This window comes from Desmodus rotundus, chromosome 1, assembly GCF_022682495.2.
Source record: "Desmodus rotundus isolate HL8 chromosome 1, HLdesRot8A.1, whole genome shotgun sequence".
Classification (NCBI taxonomy): domain Eukaryota; kingdom Metazoa; phylum Chordata; class Mammalia; order Chiroptera; family Phyllostomidae; genus Desmodus; species Desmodus rotundus.
The window spans coordinates 7,985,835-8,008,321 of NC_071387.1; the positions used below are offsets into that span (position 1 = coordinate 7,985,835).

A 22,487-nucleotide genomic window follows, 5' to 3' on the forward strand; every position below is an offset into this window, starting at 1 on the left:
AACTAAACTGTGGTGATATAAGTCAGAGCGATCGCCTCTGGGAAGTAACCTGACTAGAAGGGGGTGCAATGGAACTTTCTGGGGTCTGGGAATGCTCTACACCTGATTAAGATGCTAGTTGTCACAAGTCATTAAACTGTGCACTTAGTATCTCTACCTTTCAGTACATGTAAAGTATACCTCAATAAAAATGTAAGTGGAAAGGGAAGGCCTGAATAGGTACCCTCTATGTGTGATAATTCCCAAATGATTATTCCTAGACCTAAATAATCCTTAAAATTACAGAATTACATGTTCAATTCTCTATTTGACACCTCCACTGGGATGCCCAATAGCTATCTCAAACTCTGCACATCCACACCAAACTCTGCCCCGCTCACAGCCTTCTCCTTCGCAGTTAATGGCAACTCAATCCTTTTAGGCCGAAAGGGCAAAAAAATAGTAACAAAGAAAAAGAAAAGAAAAATATCTTAAATTGTTTTTAGTAATTGTATTGTTAGTAATGACACTGGTATTTCTATTGTGGAATCAGGTTTTCAGTGTAAGAGAAAACATAGATAAACATAAAATTTTTTTAAAAGCTAAGTAAACACTTTGTATCTTAAATTGAATTGAAATTATCAACATTAACTCACAATGTATTTTTTTAATTATTTAAAAAATTGTTTTTTTCTGAGCTCTATGCCCTGGAAAGGCCGATGAGGTAGGGCACAGGTTGTGGTCTCTTAATGCCATTGACCAGTAAAAGATCCAAGATTCTCTGGAGAAATGGCTGATTCTTGATGTGGAGGAAGAAAGGTATAAAAGGAGAACTGAACATCTTGTCATACAAGAAAACAAGGAAGCTATGAAAGATTACTGAACTTGTGTCCAAAAAATTTAGAAGCCAATATGAAAGGACTCTCACTGTACAAAGGGGCAATTTTAGCATCAAAACCAAAAAAATCTGTAATGAATTGAAAAATACAAAATATGCTTTAAAAACCCATGATTTCATAAAGATACAAAGGGGAAAAACCTTTATTATTCATCAAAACAGGATGCTAGAGAACTCTTAATTCTGAAAACTATTAGCAAAGGGAAAGAATCAAGCATTTACCCTGCCTTTATTGCAGGGACTATATCTGAGGGTAACCAAATAATAGATTAGGGAAACTTCTTCCCTATATAAAACAAATTAATAAACGAAGAAAGACTGATAGAATCAGAAATCACTATTTTGCCACTCCTAATGAAATAATGCATCTATGTAATGCCCTTCAATGGCCACAGAAATCATCGGATGACAAGCTGAAGGGAGTAACCTCATAGTGGATAGACAATACCTGATTCTACCTCCGATCTTATCACAAAAACAAACAAACAAACAAACAAACAAATCCACGCTTCCTAATGTGAAGCAATAGGACACACAGATCAGCACGCACAAATCGTTCTTACCAAAAATCAAACTTCAATCTGAGGAAGTCTCTAGGAACTACCAGAATAGATAATAAAAAGGACAGGGGAACATATTAAATAAGAGCACAGGGATATGATTAGCAAAATCCAGAATATAGGAAATTCTATAGGACAAATGACCCAGTTTCTTCAACTAATAATTACAAGGGGAAAAAGTGAAGGAAAATCTATAGACTAAAAAGGAAATAAGATGTGTTAACCAAAAGTGATGTGTAGACCTTAGATCGAGACCTGAACAAACGAACTACAAAAAACAAAACAAAAAACAAACAAAAAAAAATCACTGGAAACAATCACAGAAATGTTTGATAATATTAAAGAATTTCTGCTAGTTATTTGGATAGTGATGGTACTGCAGTTTTCTTCTGTGTTAAAAAAACATGTATTTAAGGATGTAATTGTATAATAGCTGGGATTTGCTTAAAAATAATCTGGGAGGGGAGGTGAATGTATAAATGACTGGTCGTATGTTAACTGCTGAAGCTGGATGATGGTTGTGTGGGGGTTCATTATGCCACCTCTCTACTTTTGTGTATGTTTGAAATTTCGTGTAATAAAAAGTTGTATTAAAGGAAATTTAAGCTGGAAGTTAAAAAGTAAGTAATATGTCATATAACTACTCTGACCAAAGCACCTCACCCAGAGTAAATGTTAAATTCCTTACCAGATCTTCCACGACCGAGTCTCCGCTACCTACTCCTCTGGTCCCACTCTTCCCTTACTTGTTCTACCCCAACCAATAAGCATCCTTCCGTTCTATTCCTTGCCTACTTCAGGCACACTTCCGTCAGAGAACCTTTTCATTTGCCATTCCCTTGTGTTAGAACACTCACTTCCCAGTACCTGCCTGGCGTACTCCTTCCCTTCCTTCAGATCTCTGCTCGTCACTGCCTTCCCAGCGAGTCCTTTCCTGGTCACTCCACACAAAGCAGCAAACCCCCGCCTAGTATTCTCTATGCCCCTTCCCCAGCTATATTTTTCTCTATGCTGTTCATCCCACTCTGACGTGCTATGTGGTTTGCAGTCTATTTCCCCCGCAAGCTCCCAAGGGCAGGGATTTTGTCTTGTTCACTGCTATATCTTCTAGGCCTACAACAGTGCCTAGCTGTCCTTGTATACTGTAGAAGCTTAATAAATACTTGTTGGATGAATAACTCTGGACTAGAGAGGTAGAAGAAGTAGTTGTGAGGACAGGGAACAGGTCTGGAGGAGCAAGGAGAAAGATGGGCACAAAGAAGCAAAGATAAAATGGGGGGGGGGGGCGTAAGAGCCCTTCCTCCTAATTCCAAGCCATTCATAAAAGGTAGAGCTATGCTTTTTGAGTTGTTCAACTTCAAGTTGCTCTTCAATTTCAACTTCACTTGCTTTTGATATTTGCAACTGAAAAATCCTAACCAATATAAACAGTTGGAAGTCCCCAAGACATTCAAAACTGAAAAAATAATAGCCTAAAAATTTAAGTATCAGGTTTATGAGAAAGCACATACATACTATAGCATCCTGGAAGGTGAGAATGCATTTTAGAACTAACAAGGGTTCACTGAGTGGCTGGATACAAAACATGTATACAAAAATAGGTTTCTTTATAAGAACAGTAAGAAAGTTATGGAGAAGAAGATGCTATTTACAAGAGTAACATGAAATACAAAACATCTAGAAATAATCTTAATAAGAATCGTAACGAACTTCGGGGTATGGACCGATGGCTTCTAAGACCCCTCCCAACTCCTCTATTAGAAGGCTGCACTTACGCTATGTCTTAAAGGGTAGAGTGCATTAGAGTAATTGTGGAAGAATGTTCCCATGGAGGTCATCCTATTCATAATGATGATTCTTCCAGTGGGGAATGAAATAAAACAAAGATAAGAAAAACAGGGGAAAAACAGTTACTTTAACAAAACATAAATAGCAAATAGAATGAAGGAAGAAATAAGTAACTACCTAACAAAATTTCTCAATTAAGATCAAAAGGCTTTGGCCATGACATTTCTTGCCAAAAGAGAGAGGTGTTTGAGCGATGTACGAAAATAGAACGGCCGCTCAGTTTACCCAGGAGATATTCAGTGGGCCGCCGGCTCCACTTTTCTAACGCGTTTCAGGGTACCCAGAATGCCAGGCTGTGTGGTAAGGAGGGAACCTGGCTTAACAGAGAATTCAAAGACATTCCTTTGTGCACTGATGAGGTTCACTCTAATGTCAGGAGTAACCACCAGGTAGGCTACTGGTCTGGTAAGAACCAAGGTCAACATTTCAAAGCATGAACAGGCAGATTAGGAGCTTTTCCAGAAATAAGATCTCGGGATCAATTACTGAAATCTGTGAGAGACAAAAATAAGAGGAAAGAAAACTGAGGGAGAGAGAAGTATTCATGTATAATGAATAATGTAGGTAACAAATGAAAATAAAAAGGGGACTAGTTATTTCTCCAATGTATTATGTTAAACACTAAACAGATGTTAAAGTGGATTAAACTTTAAGGGGTGAATGGGAGATATATAAAAATTTATTATATGCATCTAATTATTACATTACTAGATGAATCAAAATTTAAATTGAACTTATTTCTCACATTTTCAAAGGGATTAACATTTGATGCATTCTATTCATCCCATTATTTACTTATAATTTTTTAAGATTAGGAAGTGAGGAAGACAAAACAAAGGGCAGCTGGAGAGACGGGCTTAAAGAAACGGACTCTGTTCATTAAAAAGAGATTAATAGAAAAAGCATTAAAATGTAAAAAATTGAGTAATATAAATCATAAAAAGGTTCTTCAGTCTATGCTAAATAAAACAGAGAGAAGTATTAGCTGGTTCAAAAAAAAGAACAGGCCCTAGCTGGTGTGGTTCGGTTGATTCAATCAGATCCACTAAGACATTGTTCCACAGACCAGAGGGTCATGGATTCAATTCCTGGTCAAGGCACATGCCTGTGTTGTGGGCTTGATCCCCGGGCAGGGCCCACACGAGAAGGCAACTGATCAACATTTCTCTCTCACATTGATGTCTGTCTGTCTGTCTCTCTCTCCCTTCTTTCCTCTCTCTCTAAAAGCAATGAAGAAATATCCTCAGGAGAGGATTAAAAAAAAAAAGACCAGCCTAGGGAGATTTCTAGTGTATCCCGAAGAATAAAGTCCTGGCTGGGTGGAGTGTCATCCTGATACGCCAAGGTTGCAGGTTTGATCCCCTGTTCAGGGCACACACAAGAAATCAAACAATGAATGCAGAAATAAATCCATGTTCCAAAAAAAAAAAAAGAAGAAGAAGAAGAATATATAGGAAGTCAAAGAAATCAGATGTAAAAAAGAGACATGGGATTTCAGCTTCTAACTTACTCATCATTTAGAAGCAACCATTAAGAAAATCAGACCCACTGAGCACTCAGGTTACAAGCATCGTAGGAGAAAGCGATAACCACTCAATACAGTGTAGTTTAGCAGAAAGAGATTGGCCTTCAGATGCAGACAGTGCTGGACATAAACATGGCTCTATACTGCACTACCACTTCCTAGGCTTGTAACTTTAGCAAGTTTAATCTTTCTGAGCCTCGGTGTCATCTGTCTCATGTAAGCAGTGATATGTACACCTAATAAGATTGGTGCATTGGAGATATTGCATTGGCGATAAAGAGCTTAGAACAGCACTAGACAGGTGCTGATGTTAATGTAATAATCATTAATATTGTTAGTTTTATAACAGTATGTAGCAATGGAGTTAGTCAACAAAAATTTATTGAACATCTATTAAATGCCAGGGTAGCACTGAGAGGTGTTGGAAGATACAAAAGACAGACTGTAGACATTTCTTTGAAAGAAGAAAAAAAGAGAAAGTCTAGGAAACATAATATAAACATTGGAAAATATTTTAATAGCACTTTATTTTGAACTTTTTAAAAGTCCTCCCTTCTTACTGAGATTGAAGCTTTGAAAATACATATTATGACTAGCTTCTTAATATATTTATCATATGAACATATACTGCAAATGCTAATGATACCAGTAACATAATGGTTTTAGGGTAAAGAAAGAGAATTAGCAATATGCAAAAAAAAGGATTGTTGCTGGGGCCACTCACAAGGCAAGGTAAAATCTAGGCTGGAACTGCCAGGAGGAATCTATAGCCCAGAGGCCCACCCAAACCATAGGTACCCCTTGGCTGTAAGAACAAGGCACTGGCGCTACACTTTGCACAAAATGTGTCTGCCTTGCACACATCAATTCCTGTGACCCAGAATGAAGAGTGGCCAAAGAGATAAGACCCAAAGAGCACCCAGCTTCAGAGGACCGAGGCACCAAGTGAAAGAGTCCAAAGTTCAAAACACAAGAGGCATCTGCCCAGAGGATTTTAAAGAATGATTTAAAAATAAAAGCTCTTATACAGTAATACACACTAAATATATAAATCTCAAGTTAACAATTAAAATTATTTCCATTTACCTGATTGCTTAGAATTTCTTTCTTTCCACTGAATATTTTTGCATTTGATCTGGTTTTGTCTCTCTTTTCGAAGTCGTTCTAATCTTTGAGCTTGAAAAGAAATATTATAACTATAAGTTTGTCAATGAAAGTTTACTATAAACAAAGACATAATTAACTACCTTCATATGAATAAAGATGTTTTATATTGCATATGTAGGGGAAAAGTCATAAAATTTTAAAGGTGGCACCCCTGAAAAGCAAATACCAACAAAAACATGAAAATATTCTTGATTTATAATTGAAATTAGAGGATATAAAACATTAATAGAGATCATAAAGATAGTATTAACATGGAAGAGAATAATAAAATGTGAAAACTTCTGTGATTAATATGACATTTCATTATATAAATCATTAATAACGGTCTTAAAGGAATTTTAATGCACAAATGAACTGAAGTGAATATTACATTACAGGAATAAAATTACTGTTATGAATTACTCTACCCGTTTCAAAAATTAAAGATAAATGAACTCAGACTAGACTATTAAAGTTTTAAATATAAAATCCTTTATCTAAAAATCATGAAAATTATAAAATGTCAAAGCTATATAAATTAGCATAGCTTTTCTTCAGTGGGCTGAAACAGTTTATAGGTAGTAAAATAAATGATTTGTATCTTTGTAACATTAGTCAAATCTTAAAAAGAACAATTTTTCTTATATAAAATTTTAAGATATGCTGAAAGTATTAAAAAGTAAATTCCTTGGTCACAGGACAGCCCACAATCTTAATTAACTATTAGCATCTAAGTGTTATCTTGAGAAATTCCAACAATAGTAACAAAGCATCACCTAAAATATGCATTTGTGATTATATTACCACAGGCTGACCAACCTTCAAAAATCAGGTGAACCAATCTTTTAAATAAATATTGTCCAGATACATTAACAATTGCTGTATAAGGAGACCACAATGACAAAGAAAGTCACAATTAATGCCATCACTTGAAATTAGTCTCCTCTCACACTTTCTATCTGGGCACATGCTAACAAAAAATAAGTAAATTTCTCTTGCAAGGCAGGAAATTGTACACCTCTGCCTTAGTACTGTGGTAGGGAAATACAAACTTATCTTCCCAGAAATTTAAACTATGTTGGCAAAAGCATTCTGACAATGTCACTATATCTAACCAAATCCTCCTCTATTCAATTGCAAATAATAAATGTGAAAGGTAAAGCCAAAGTAATATAATCATGAAGCTCTCAATTGAGCAGCATTCTCCTATTGAAATCCATTCAACCTGTCATATAAGATATCATCTCAATAACCTACAAGGAAGTCAGTTTCAACTACAGAACTGAGAATCAATGGTTCTAAATTATATTCAAACCTTCACTCAAATCCTATTTTGATAAAAGTTCCTTTAGATACTAGAAAAATGCTATTAATTATTTTCATCATGAGAACAAATTATTCTCTGTGATGTCACAGAACGCTGAATTCTGAACCAAAAGCCTAACATGCCTTTCCCTATAAATTGTATTCTGCTCTACCTGCAGCCTCCCTCAAGTACACTTTCCATTTGGAACATGAAAGTAAACATGTAAATATTTTCAATGTTCTACTACATCTCCTGCCACTACTTTTCCTAGGAGTTCGCAGTTACTACTACTGATTAGATTATATTTGCTGATTATCCCTGCCCCTCCCCAAAATCTCTTAGAATACCCTGTCACAGTGGAACCACATTACATATTCTAAATAACTTATCTAAGTAAAGCCTTGGTTCATCATATTTCCCTTGAAATGGTTTCAAAAAAATATAAACTGGAAAATGGGCAATGATAAGCCTTTAGAAGCTGATGACTAAATATATACTGTGTGTATATATATGTATAGTGTGTATATATACATTTACACACACACACCAAAGTTGAGCACTTTCATGCCACAAAGATCAAAGTGCAGAGATCAACTTAAGAAAAAAAAGGGAATGTACTGAAAACAGGAGCACCTTTTCTAATCTCACACCCAGTGTAGTAGTTCCTATTAAAAGCAGCTCTAAGAAATATTCAGCTGTCTCCCTCTAATACCCCGACCCTCACAATCCCTCCAGGGGCAAGAACCGTCTCAGGCAGCATCCCTCCTCTGCGGGGCAGCTGCCTGTATGAAAGGTTCTGTATTGTGTCAACCTGAAATCTGCTTCCAGGCAGTTACCTACTGGGACTAATGTTGCTCTGTTGAAGATACTCAAACAAATCCACGTCCCTTTCCACACAGACTTTTTAGAACAGAACATCCAATGTGCCTCTCCTAGTCAGCTTTTTCACTAGTCCTCTTCTGTCTACTTTCTTGCTCCTCTTCTGCGACTTTCTAACAGCAGCATTCGAGTCTCTCTCCTTTCAGTCATGAAGATGGGATATTGCTTAGACTCACTCTTCGTGTTCATACACGCATGTTCCTGTTCGTACACAGAGACTGCACCTAGTCCCACATTATGCATCGTTCTATAAGACGGTTTACTGAGTTAAAGCTCAGAAGACATGACTAGAAGGAAATGTTCATTACCTGTATTTGAGCGTCTTCTAATACCAAAGTCCCAACTTGAGGTAATATCGACTGACTGGGCATATACGTAGCCCTGAGTCTCACCATTGCTTCCCTGAATTTCTGACCCACTGTCTCCAGGCATTGAAGGAGGATGAATCTTCTCTAGGTCAACATCATGATCAATGAGAACCATCTCACACATTCCTGTGTCATCACTGGTCACATGGGACTGTCGAATATGAGCTAGAATGATAGTTGGATTGTCCAAGAAGGCCATCCTTTCTGTGGGCCAATTTCCTTAAAAGGCTATTTTCTCCTCTTCATATTGTTTCACGGGCTCACCTACCTAGAAACATGATGTACACAGCAATATTTAAGAATAAGGCAGAAAATGACTGAATCATTTCTCAAACAAATTCAGAATGGTAAAATGCTACCTTGAAAATCAACATTTATCCCGGTACCTAGGAGCTTAAAAGGAGTAAGTCTAAGCTGAAAGGAAATCTTTACAAGCACTAGGGGCTAAGGCTCTAGTCAATGAGAGCTCCACCCTATCTAGAGAAGGTGGCCTGCTCTCTTGCAAAACAAGTAATAGTAACTCCTTAGTCCACTCGAAGCATATAACTACTGTCAACACAATAAATTCTCCTTTCTTTCTCCCTTTACTCCATGCTGTCTTCTCATTACTTTATAAGGTGACAGAGGAACAAGCTGTATTTTCCCCAAATGATGTGCTGAAGTATGAAACTGCATTTCTTCAGTTCACATCCCCCCCCCCCCCCCCCCCCCGCCCAATCATATAGTTGGGAAGTATCTAAAACAGCACAGACAATGCTTTCTGGGTTGCTAGAAATTTTACAAAAATGTACCACCGAAGTAATTTAGTTCAATAAATATATTTTCCTTTCTTCTGATTTAAGATAGTATTGTGCTTTAAAAATAAAGCTTATTAATCAAACTTGTCTGTTACCAGATTAATTTCTTATTTTAGAAACCTAATTACAAGAACTGCTTCTAGAATCCTGTTAAAACTGCAGTGCTGTTTATTCTGGGAACAAGATGGTAGCTCCTCAGTTCAAGGGCAATACTCAACAAAGAAAAAATTACAGAACAGTGGTTAAGAACCTAAAGCCCTACAGGAAAAGCTGGGTTCAAATCCTGACACCATTCCTTGCTGGCTACATGACCTTGGTGAAAACAGCATTAACCTCTTTGGGCCTGCTTCCTCCCTCATTTGTAAACTGACAGTCTCACACAGGAGACAGTGCAGATGAAGCGCTCAAAAGTGCCTGGCACGTAACTGAACAGTAAGTAGCTGCTACTAATGATGGCGGAAAAAATATCAGCACTGATTTTAGCTTCCAATTTTTGTTCAAAGTAATCCTAAAAAAAATCAACAATTTGCCCTTCTTTAGTAAGTTCCCAGAAGGTAAAATAAGCATGTGCTTCCTTTGTGACAGAGGACACTGCAGGTCATCCGAGTCACCTCCCTGCTCTCTAAAATCCCCGTGAAGTGCAAGGATGTGAAGCTGGATTGAACATGTTCCTTCAAACAGTCCTAGGATTTATTTCTAGAAAGATCTGTAACACCAGATTTCCTTGTTAAGCAGATTTGTTTCTGCTAGAAATGGAACATGGGAGAAATCTAGTTAAGAAATCATTATAGCTTACTCAGGTTTTAAAATATTTTGTCTGGTAACATGTTCTATTGACATCACTTGATGGATCTTGAAATAAAAATATGGAGATTAAGAGAAAGTTTAACTGAGGAGCATCTCTAACCAAGTGAATTACATTAATTTTAGTTTTTCTCCTTTAAATACATTTATTGAGTACTTACTTTACACTGAGGTTAATGGGAAATGCAAAGGCTAGTAAAGGTTCCCTGAATCAAAAAGTGGATACCCTAATACGGGCACAATGTATCTCTGAACATAATGGGAGTCTTCCCAGTGTCAAGTTTCTGAGGCGCTAAGTCTCAGAAATGTTAATGTCAGCCCGGCATTGTATTAATCAAAAATACATTACAGATGGAAAGGGGAGCATTTAAATTTCACGTATAAAAGTAAAAACTTCCTATATAACCACAAAAAGAGGTATAGAACCACAGAATTACTTATAAGGGAGAGTATCTGTTTTGTAACAGAACCACAGGATCACGGATTGCCAGCGCTGCAAACATCCCCATAGCAATCCTGGTAAGAGTCTTCCCCATAAAAAGAAGGCAACTGGTTGCCAGCAAGAGGGGCAGGTGCTTTCAACTTCATACTGAATAGTTCTCTCCTGCAAAAGCAAGCGCTTCAGTGAGGAACCAACACATTTAATGTGTGTTCTGGCACTAAAAAGGCAAAGGGCAAGGCAACAAAACTATACTGAAGTACACGCAACAGGATCTTTTCAAGGAAAATGGATTTGCTCCATCACCTGTTATGAAGGAAAGCGTTATGGGCAGGCACACACCAACCCCCTAACTTTATCCTTACAGAACAGAGCCCTTAAAACACCCCACCAGGGGCAGATATCTTCTCTATTAATACAGTATGACTTCATACAAGGAGGAATCTGTACGATTCACTCAAAAAATATGCGTTTAGTACCAACTCAGATAGGGAACTCCCCACAGGACTGCCGGGGAGACGTGCTTCCCACCTGCTATGGCACGTACTTCAGGGTTCAGACTCTAAGTCCCACAAGGACAGGGGCTATAACACCACATCCCTTCTGGCAACAAAGGATTTTACACATGTCAGGAATTCAAAAAATGTTGCTGCCTGACTTTCAAGGACTACAGAATTCTGTTGTAGAGATTAGACATATATGAGCATGACATGTATAGGTTTGATTGTAAAGAAAGGTTGCCTTTTTCCCATTAATACAGATCAAGAGCTTCTCTTCAACATGCCCTTCAAAACTGTCACCTGGGACACTTTTCCAACACTACTTTCAAAACCAAAGAATGTGTTCTGAATCACTTTAAGAGCAGCACATTATCATTTGAAGGAATATTTAATTGCAGAGACAAAGATAAAAACAAGTTATTTTCTCTGATCAGTTGAGCAAAAATTAAAGATGCTTAAAACCTAACGTTGCAGAGGTCCAGAAAAATGGGGCTTCTCAGAGGTCAATTTGGGAAGATGGAAAAGTTCTGAAGACAGATGGGGCAACGGCTGCACAACGAAGCGAATGTACTTAATGCCACTGAACTGTACACTTAAAATGGTAAATTTTGTTATATATATATATATTTTTAATTATTTTGTTTTTTTAATCCTTACCAGAAGACATATTTATTGATCTTAGAGAGAGAGAGAAACATCGATGTGAGATAGAAACATTGATCACTTACCTCCTGTATGCACCCAAACTAGGGATCGAACCTACAACCTAGGTAGGAGCCCTGATTGGGAACTGAACCTGCAACCTTTTGGTATATGGAAGGAAACTCCAAGAACTGAGCCACCAGCTAGGGCAGTTTTTAAAAAAGGTGTACAATGTGCCAGATTAAACAAAATTAAATGTTTTCTTCTTGCTGTTTATAGCACTTCTTCAAAGCTTCTAAATCACTAATGTATATTGTGAAGCTGCAAGAGTAGGGAATCTAGTAACACAACATATTCCAAATCCCAAACCTGTTTGATCCCTAAACATTTTTTCCTCTACGAAAACCAAAATAAACTGATGTATAATAGTGACCAAGACCATCGCTTGTAAATGCTACTCTATACACTTTTACAAACGCTATTTCTTCAGGCCTTGAATGACTTTCCTGGATGTCACCAATCTTTGATGCTGAGAGAGCTGGTCCTTTTTTTATGCCTTTAGGCTATGGAATTAACAATGATTTCAGGCTCCAGGAGGTCTGTTCCCCCAAGATGTCCTACCTTTCATAGGTTCTCCCACCTTTTAACTTCCGATTCCTCAAAACATATAGATTTGTTTTACCAAAAATGGAAGCAATGGGGACACGATAGAGAGTAGGAGGATGGTAAGAGATGTCCCAAAATGGCATGACCATTTTTAATGCACTGGGTGGGTCTCCTTTTATACTTCATCCATTCATTCAACAAATATTTATTAAGTTCGTACCATGTGCTAAGCATGGTTCCAGGTACAATTTGAGGTATTACCACTTTACATAACCATTTGTGTTCATTAACGATCATGTAACTTGCCTGTGGTAGCTTGGCAACTGCACTAAACAGGGGAGGAAATTTTTAGGTTTTAATGGGCATCAAGTCTCAATACAAACACATTTTAAATAATAACTTTATACACATACACCCTCCAAACTTTATTTGTAATAGCTTATGCAAAAACACAGGGTACAACACAGTAAAAGAGTAGTTAAGAAAAGTGCCGAAGGGGAAGTAACTCCTAACGAATCCATAAGCCAGTACATGCCATAATATCCTGCACATTTCCTACAGAGGGACTCCAGAATCTCAGCAGCAAAAAGCAATTATAGCTAACCTTATAACAAAAGCTACATTTGTTCTTTCCTTTTTACATGGATTAATGCAAAAAATGCTCAAAATAATCTTCTAAGATAGTTACTACTTTTATCCCCATTTTACAGATGAAAACACTGACAGGTTAAGAACTGGCAAAAGCCAGACGGATAATAAGAACAAGAATCAAATCCCAGAGCTTGGGCTCTTAACCGCCCTGCAGCCTCTAGAAGAAAGAGGAACAAAGAATTATAACAGTCATAATAAACACGATTTTTAAAAATTCTGATTTTGAGCTCTTTGGGTTCTGGGGCCTGTGAGAAATTTCTTCCGTGGGTTTTTTTGTGAAAGATATAAGACAGCAAACGTGCCAGGCAGTAGACTAGACCCCTCGCCTCCCCTCCACTGACGCAACACAGGTTTGTACGACACCAAGAGCCAGCACACATAACGGTCGTTCAAATACGAAAGTCACGACACTTTACACGTGAAAGGAGCTTCAGAGGTCGTATACTTGTTGGCCTGAGGGTCTAACTAAACTCACAGTTAGGTCAAAGAGCTTTTTGAAAATCCCTAGAGACTTATGAAACTTCAGCTACAAAGTCCATACCTGCTTCTTTAAATAACCCCCACCATAAGCAAACGAGCCCTCCCTATACCTGTACACTCTCTAAGGACCTGAAACAGGCAGCAACATGAGTTAAAATGCTCAAGTTCAGCCAGTGGTTAAAAGGAAATTCCCCTTCCTGAACTTTCAAAACACTCCACACACTCACTTTTCTCTGCCAGAGAGAGAGGTCCCCTCACCTGCAATTTGTGAAAACTTGTGTGGATAAGCAACAGCCTGAGGCTTCTCAAAGGTCTGCAAATTCCCAATCAGAAATTACTGCTGTCCCATCAATGTGTCATATAAATGTTGGCATGTTAATTGTGTATTTATAATACTGTTAATGGTTAGTTAATTTACCTCCCACACTATTATTGTACTTGAAATGATTTAACGTCTGCTGAGGGAGTTAACAACATGTAACAGCAGATGTAGGTTTTCATTTTTTTACCTTTCCGCACTGTACCCCGACTTCATGCTGTTAGCATTAAGCAAGTTAAATGTGCTTCCTATACAGGATTCCTTAAGGGTGTTATAGAACCTCTACATTTATTTTGCATAACAAAGGAATGATCACAAGTTAGAAAATCAAAAGCCTTTTTATTATATGCAAAACCTTCCATTTATGAAAATGAAAAGACCCTGTTCTTAACTATGATTTTGACATTATTTGATCTAGTTAAAGTTCAGAATTCATATCTCCTAGAATTTGAAAATAATTGAAATGACCATTAAAATAAAATGCACTTCATTGCTTTTAAATCTATTTTTCTCTCTCCAATTTAACTCTAAATTAAATCTTCACTTTTTAGACCAGCAAAAATTAAGCCTTTTTTCCCTCCTTGAGGAATTAAAATCTCCTCCATGTGAATATGCCTAATTTCATTGAACAGTAAATAGTGAGATCCTATATCTGGAGTTTAAATTTTCCTTTCACATTTTTATTTATTTTTTTTAAAGATTTATTTATTTTTTTTGTGGGGGGGAGGAAGGAGAAAGAGAGGGAAACATAAGTGTGTGGCTGCCTCTTGCATGCCCCCTACTGGGGACCTGGCCTGCAACCCAGGCATGTGCCCTGACTGGGAATCAAACCAGTGATTCTCTGATTCTCAGGCCAGCACTCAGTCCACCAAGCCACACCAGCCAGGTCAACACATTTTTATTTCTATATATTTTGACTAAAGGCACTTGCTAGATTAAATCAAAATAACAGAAAAGAAATGTCTGTATCTTCTTTTGAATATTACAGGATTCATTCACTAAACATCACTGAGAGCTACGCACTGAGAACCCTACAAAAAATTGTATGAACACTGCCCTGCACCCTCCAGAGGCTCACCGACGCCTGCAGATAAGCTGTGTCCTATACCGACGTAAGAGAACACGAAGCAATACATACTGCCCACCCAATGAGACACAAAGACAATAAGCTTTCCAGGAGACAAGAAAATTACAGAAGGCTTCAGGAAAACGGTCCCATTTTAGGATGGCTACGCTTTCCTTAGACAGAATCACAAAGAAAACAGTAATAGGTGACATTTACTGAGCTCTTACTATCAGCTGTACTTTTCACACATCAACATATTTCATCCTTATAATCACCACAGGGTATAGGCATTAATATCATCCCCATTTTATAGATTAAAAATAAATTAAGAAATTAAGTAACTTGCTCAAGGTCACATAGTGGATTTCTAAAAGGCCAGGCTTTGCAGCTCCTCCCGTCAAGAAGAGGTGGAGCCTAGTACAGGGCCAGTGGCGCAACAGATGACCTGTCAGACTACGGATCAGAAGAGGTGGAGTCGATTTCCCCAAAGCTAGAGTCTGGGCTCACTTTGTGATCTGCTTTGAGCAACGGGAGCGGGAGAAATGTTGTGGGACTTCTGAACCTTGGCCACGAGAGACCTTACAGCTTCTGCTGGTGCCTTTGGCAAATATTTGAATCATGGGAAGAAGCCTGGGATATAAGACTGCATGGAGAGGTTCAGGAGTCATTCTGGCTTTCCTGCTGAGGCTTCCTGAAGAGTGACTAAGGACATGTGGGACCAGCCAGACCCCCATCAACCTACCAGAGTAAGTCTTCAGTCTTAACAAACATCCCCTTTGACAAAGGGACACTGATCCTTGATTTTTCTTTTCTTGTATCACTAACCTCTACCTAAAATGTCTCTGAATCTTACCATCCGCCAAGATCCAGTTAAAGGGAGCCTGGTACAGTACAGTGCCTCTCAAACTTGTCCACACCTGAAGGGCAGAGGAGAGTGACCATAAATCAAGGTATGCAAAACCTAGGGGAAGCCAACTAAAGCATCATGCTATAAGAAATTTATTTTAGAATTTACTCATATTTCCATTCTGTCCTATAATATACTACACCTATAGTTGTTTTAATAGAAAAAATGTTTTAGTTCTGAATATGTAACTAAGATAAATACTCCAAGAAGATGTGCCATGCTTACCTTGTGGCTTCTAATACTTCCTGGCACATATTGGGATTCTCATAATCCCAGTGTGAACAACAAGGTCTAGTGGGAAAACACAGACTTCAGCATCAGAAACATCTGCTTTTGTGAAGATAAAATAGATAACTCAAGACGTAAATTTTTGCTCAAAAGATTTCTCCTATGGCAAGTATAAAGAACAACTGGCCCTGACTGGTATGGCTCAGTGGGATGGGAATCATATGGCAAACTGAAAGGTCACCGGTTCAATTCCCAGTCAGAGAACATGCCTGGGTGCCGGCCAGGTTCCTGGTTGGAGGAGTACAAGAGGCAACCAATCGATGTTCCTCTGGCACATCAATGTTTCTCTCCCCGTCTAAGAATAAATAAAATCTTTTTTAAAAACCCTGCAATTATTAACACCAAACTATATATAAAGTTCTAAACACAAGTTAGACTATAACCTCTATTATTATACAGCTATTATAAAACAATCTGCATTTTTAAAGTGTTTTGAAATACTGTTTATTAGCAGCAATAGCTGTAAAACTTCAGACAACCTAACCACCCACCACCTCCAAAACTCCATGCCTGCCAACAGTTCTGGCAGTTAAAACAAATCTGCTAGTTTGGTATAGTGTAGCCCTAAATTATTTTTCCGATGGGTGTTGTCTCTCTGACATAATATGTTTGATTGACATTTGTGATAATAAACAAATCATTTTATGCTTTAAGATTTCAGGGTAAAATGTTTATGTTTTTACCTACAATGAAGAAATGATAATGTCAAAGAAATTAGATTGCTTCTCAGTGTGAAATTACTGGTGTAGGTGCTAAAACCATAATTAGCACTCAACCATCTATCAAACACTCATTCATCGATTTTATTCATTTGATAAGTATCTATAAAGCACTTACTATGTGCCAGGCAATGGAAATACAACACTGAGCAATTTTAAACAATTTAAAAAGACTTGGCCATGGCCTTCAAGGAGCCAAAAGTCCATATGATAGTCAAAATTCTAAGATGACTGCAGGAATTCTCATCTCTTGGCAACCCTTCCGGTCTTTTTTAGACCCTTCCTCTGAGTGTGGGTGGAATCTGAGTTGCTTCTAGCCAACAGAGGTGATGGGAGAGTCACTCCCTTGATTCCTTCCTATTATATAAGCCTCCATCACAAACAACTGAAGAGAGAGATTCTAAGCCAGAGATTTTCCCGCAGGCCTTGAAGAAGCAAATAGCCATTTATGGAACTACATATACATGGCAAGGACCTCAGAGTGGCCTCTAGGAGCTTCAAGAGGGCCCAGTCAACAAGTAGCGAGAAAATGGGGACCTCTGCTAACAACCCTGAGAAAGCTTGGAAAGAGATCATTCCTTAGTCCAGACTACAGATAAAGATGGAGCCAGCTGATGTCTTAATTGCATCCCTTTGAGACCCCCAGCAGAAAACCCAGCTGAAGCCATGACTCCTAACCCACTGCGGAATAATATATTTGTCTTGTTTTAAGCCACTAAGTTTGCTATAATGTTATGTAGCAATAGAAATGAAAAGTTGTATTTCTTTAAACTTAGCCTTGCTGAAGCCTGTCCACCCTTATGTACCTGGCAACCTCCTATTCACCCTTCAAAACCCAGCTCAATGGTCTATCTTCCAAGAAAACTCCCTAATGACACCCGCAGACCAGATTAGCTGCTTTCTTCTTTGTGGTCCACTGTCCTTTGTCATCACTATTTCTACCAAATAATTAATCTAGCTGATTAGTACTAGGTGCTATGTATTTGCGGAATTTATTCATTTAACCAATATAGTGAATGCTTACTATGTGCCACTGTTCTAGATGCAGAGAGTGCAACAGAAAGCAAAGCAGACAGAGTCCTGCCCTCGTGGAGTTCACATCCTAATGCAGGAAACAGACAAAACAGAGATGTATATTATACATACGTATAGTTAAGTTAGAAGTACTGCTGGGAAAAATAGTGCAGGGACAGCAATAGGGCGTGCCAGGTGGGTGGACCCACAATTGAAATTGTAAACAAAGTAGTCAAGAAATGCTTTGCAAGAAGGTAACATGTGAGTTATCACTTAAAGGAGGTGAGTGAACAAGCCACGTGGACTCCTGAGCAAAGTGCCTCACCAAGCAGAGAGGACACGCCTGGCACGGTTCAAGATAGAGCAAGGAGTCGAGGATGACATCTGGAAGAGTGAAACAAATCGTGTAGAGCCTTGCAGGCCATTCTAAGGACTCTGCTTTTACTCCAAGTAAAATGGAGAATCACAGGAGGACTGTGGGCAGAGCAGTAATATGACCTCACATTTTAAAAGGATCTCTCTGGCTGCTATGTTAGAGATTAAAGAAATGAATGAAGGAACGAATGAGCGAACTAATCACACTGTTTCCTATTAAAATAATAATCTGTTTATATGCTGGTTTTCTCTTCTAAACTATAAGCCCCTTGAGGACACTGACTATCTTATTCATCACAATGCTGGCAGTTTCTAGCAGAATGTGGCTGGCATCCAGTAAGAGTTCAGTGGGGAATGAATAGATGAATGAATCTTTCTTGTTCCCCAGGGGTCACGCCATGATTTCCATCCCCCCCTGAAAGAGGCTCCTTATCCATGGTGCTGGTTCAGTAGGTCTCCCGCTACAGTCTAAGATTTATTTTCCTTTTATTGTCTCCTTGATTTCTGAAGTTTGCTTAAACAAGTAGAAGAATTCAAGAGAGTTATGTTTCCACTTACCTGGCTCTCAGGTTAACTACATCATCAGTTAAGGGAGGCAACATAGTTTACTGCAATCACCACTCAGGAAACCTGAATTCCAATTCCCTAGTTACCAGAGACCTAATTTTATAAGTCACTTCTTTAATTCTACTTTACACATCAGTCCATTTTTTTGCATCTATTAAATGAGCAGGTTGAACTGTAAAAGGGGCCTTTTTGGCTCTCAAATTCTACTCCAATTACATGTGAGGAGGAGGAGGACAAGGAGTAGGAGGAGAATGAGGAGGAGGAGGCGGCTGTGACTAGGGGTTTATACGAGAGTCCAAATAAAGTTTTGTGTGCTTTTGCTTCATACTGTTGTCCCTCAAAGGTCAGAATCCCACTGCATGTTTTACTTGTATCACTGCGCCATGGTTCAGACTCCAAAGGTGGAGGTACAAAAAAAATCTTTTTTTGACAAAGAAATTTTAATAGTATCAAGATTTTTGCTCTGGTTGGTGTAACTCAGTGGACTGAGTGCCAGCCCGTGAACCAAAGGGTTGCCTGTTTGATTCCCAGTCAGGGCGCATCCCTGGGTTGTGGTCCAGGTCCCCAGCAGGGGGCATATGAGAGGCAACCACACATTGATGTTTCTCTCCCTCTCTTCCTCCCTCCCGTCTTGCACCCCAAATAAATAAATAAATAAATAAATAAATAAATAAAAGATTTTTGGCAGCAAACCCTCTACAGAGACAAATCATGCTGATCAATTTGAATAGGCAGTATTGCCACCTATATTTTTAATGCTATTATGTATAGAAACTGATTCCTAAAACTCCAAAAGTTAAAGTTAATAAATACATCTGCAATTTCAGGTTACTCCCTGGTATAAGATGAATCTTGAAAGATGGTAAGGTGGATGGTTGGAAGAAAGACAAACTTGTCTCTCCCAAGCAGAAGACACAGCATGAGACAAGGCATTAAAACAAGAACCTACAGAACATGTATTTAGTAACTGAAACTACGTGAAATTCAGAGTTGCTGCTGAGATTAGCATTTTAGAGAGACTGGGCAGGTGGGTACACAGAAGACTAATCTGATGGGCAAGACACAAGATTAGTTATAAACCGTGCTCACTTAGGGAAGAGATGATGAAATCTTAAGGCAGTGAACAATAGGTCTATGAATTTAAGATACAGTTAAAAAATATTCAGGAGATAAAATTGGAAGAAATTGGTGGCTGAGTGAATGTGGAGGGTTAAGGACATGGGGAAAGTTTATGGTTTGCATGATAGTGCCAACAAATGAAACTGTGGACTGAAATGTAGGAAGCATAAGAGGTAGAATGGAAATGAGGAATTATGTTTCAGACACACAGAGCTTGAGATACCTGTGGATTACCCAAATAGAGACCCAACGTGATGCAAACCTGATAGCCCAGGGAGAAGGTCTGAGCCAATTTGGGAGATGACAGCCTATATGACACATGAAGGATTGCAAACCTGAAGCCTGGGAGAAAGGTCCGAGGGACTTTGGAAGACATCAACATATGAATGACAGATGAAGCCATGGCTGTGAATGAGCTTCCCAGGGAGAATAGATAAGGAAGGAAGAACAGTAATATAGGGACAAAAACCCAAGGAATAGCAGCAGTTAAACCATGGGCTGAGAAAAAGGCACCTCAGAAGCTGTGAAAACCAAGTTAGTCAATCTTTGACTAAATTCTAAAGTTATAATTTGTTCTGTGGAATTTCACCAATTTCTAAGCAGTTACTTTCTTCACTGGCTTTTCCCTCTCCCCCCACTTCCTAGTAAAACATTCCAACTACTGGACTATGAAGTCCTTGAGAAGAAAGGACAAGAAGCCGCCTTTGACCTCCTGTCACTAACACCCCACATGCTTGTAGCATGAAGCTGGCTGAACAGAGAAAAATGAAAATTTCCCAATGGAAGTCCTAGAACCGAAGGTTGCTTCCAGCTCAGACCAGAGCAACACAGAACCTGAAGAGAGCAAAAGCAGAAAGGGGGTAGACTTTATGCACTGCTGGTGGGAATGTAAAATGATGCTGCAGCCACTTTTGAAAACAGTTTGGCAGTTTCCCAAAATTTTAAATAGAGTTGCTACGTAACTCAGCAATCCACTCCAAGGTATATATGTCCAACACAAGTGAAAACATGTCCACACAAAACTTGCATGGGAAAGTTCACAGCAATATTATTCATAATTGCCAAAGAGTGAAAACAACCTAAATCTCTATCCACTGATGACTAGATACCCAAAATGTGGTATTTCCATACAACGGAATGCTATTTGGCAATAAAAAAGAATGAAGTACTGATACATATTACAACATGGATGAACCTTGAGAACATACGCTAAGTAAAAGGAGCCAGACACAAAAGGCCACATATTGTGTAGCTCCATTTATATGAAAAGTTCAGAGTAAGTAAATCCATAGAGACAGAAGTAGATTAATGGTTGCCAAGAGCTGGGGGAGGGAAAAATAGGAGTGACTGCTAATGGGTATGAGATTTCTCTTGGGGATAATAAAAATGTTTTGGTCTTCAACAGTGCCAATATACTAAAAACCATTAAATTACATGCTTTAAAATGATGAACTTTATGGTATATGAATTATATGTCAACTTGTAAAGCGGGGGGTAGAAACACAGGAAGGCTAGAATCCATGCTGCACCCCAGATTTCTCCTAGTGTAGGTGATTCCAACACAAGGATACCAGCAAATCACTTAACTGAACAGTATTAGCAACAGTAACCACAAAAATTTATAAACAATTTATAATACAAGTTGATTACATCACAGAGATGTCAAATTCCTCATTCAAAAATGGGAGTGTCCAAGTCTTTACAGCCAGGGGAAAGGAAGAGAACTTTCTTATAAAGTTAGTGACCCCGTGTGAAGGTAGCTAACCTGCAGTTCCAGGTAAGAGGTAGCTAACCTATTGTTCTAGCTGGGGGAGATCAATCCTAGGGCAGGTAATCCCGACAGACCTGCTGACTCTGCTGAGGCAGACACTCCTGCACTGGAGAGGCTTCTCCCACTGAAACACGTAGGAAGCCAGAGTTAACACACTTCTGTCAATAACCCCCTGAGCTACCCATCCTTGGGAAGTAATTCTCTTCAGTTTTCGAATAAACAAATGGAAGGGGATAAAACAAGAAAGGCAATGTGGCATGAAAGAAAACAGAAGCTTTGGAGACCTTGGTGTGCTCCCAATTCTACCACACAGTAGCGGAGAAAACTAGGAAAGTCACAATTTCTCTGGACCTCAGTAAGATATCACATACCTCACAAATCTGCTGTCACAAGGTAGGGCCCCAAAGTAACACTCAAATATTAGTATTTTCCAAATTCACCGTAAAGAAAACTAGTGCATTTGGGGATCATATTGGAAAAGACTCATGGACCTCTTATCTTTGACATACTCAAACACGTGTTAGAAAACAAATACAATGCCCAAATTAGAATCCTCAACTCCTTTCTATGAAGCCTACCACCATGTAATTACCAATCCTTTACATTCTCTTCTCTCTCTAGATTTCACTCCCTCTCTTTATCTCTATAACCTAATCCAAGCCACCATCTCTCACCTAGCCTATAGCAGTTGCTTTTCTAACTTGTCTTAAAATCCTTCAATGACTTCCCAAACTCTTTAACAGAACGGAAACTTGCCTATGTCCGCCGCCCCATCTTCAACTCACCCTGTTAGTTCTTTCTACTCCAGCCATTCTCAACCTGCAGTTTTCTTCAAGCCTTAGAGCATACACTCCTGTCTAGAACAGTTTTTCCTCTTCTCCCACCTGGCCTAGACATCTCCTTCACCCTTCGGA

At 38.6% G+C, this 22,487-nt stretch overlaps 1 protein-coding gene across 10 annotated transcripts in view; it reads right to left on the reverse strand.

Annotated features, from left to right (window-relative positions):
- The window catches only part of MAPKAP1 (MAPK associated protein 1), a 212,321-nt gene that overhangs the window by 180,339 nt on the left and 9,495 nt on the right, over positions 1-22,487 (reverse strand). For 3 of the 10 annotated variants that reach the window (XM_024562110.4, XM_024562111.4, XM_024562113.4), the window contains 3 exons: positions 15,667-15,730; positions 8,450-8,777; positions 5,897-5,986 (listed from right to left, as the gene is read on the reverse strand). The exons of 3 other annotated variants lie outside the window; for them this stretch is intronic. In XM_024562110.4, coding sequence (XP_024417878.1) covers positions 5,897-5,986; positions 8,450-8,708 — 349 coding nt within the window. In that variant the 5' untranslated portion in view covers positions 8,709-8,777; positions 15,667-15,730. Of the gene's footprint in view, positions 1-5,896; positions 5,987-8,449; positions 8,778-15,666; positions 15,731-16,217; positions 16,235-22,487 lie in introns of those variants that run through there. 4 more of the 10 variants (XM_024562109.4, XM_024562112.4, XM_024562114.4 and 1 more) reach the window with 2 other exon arrangements.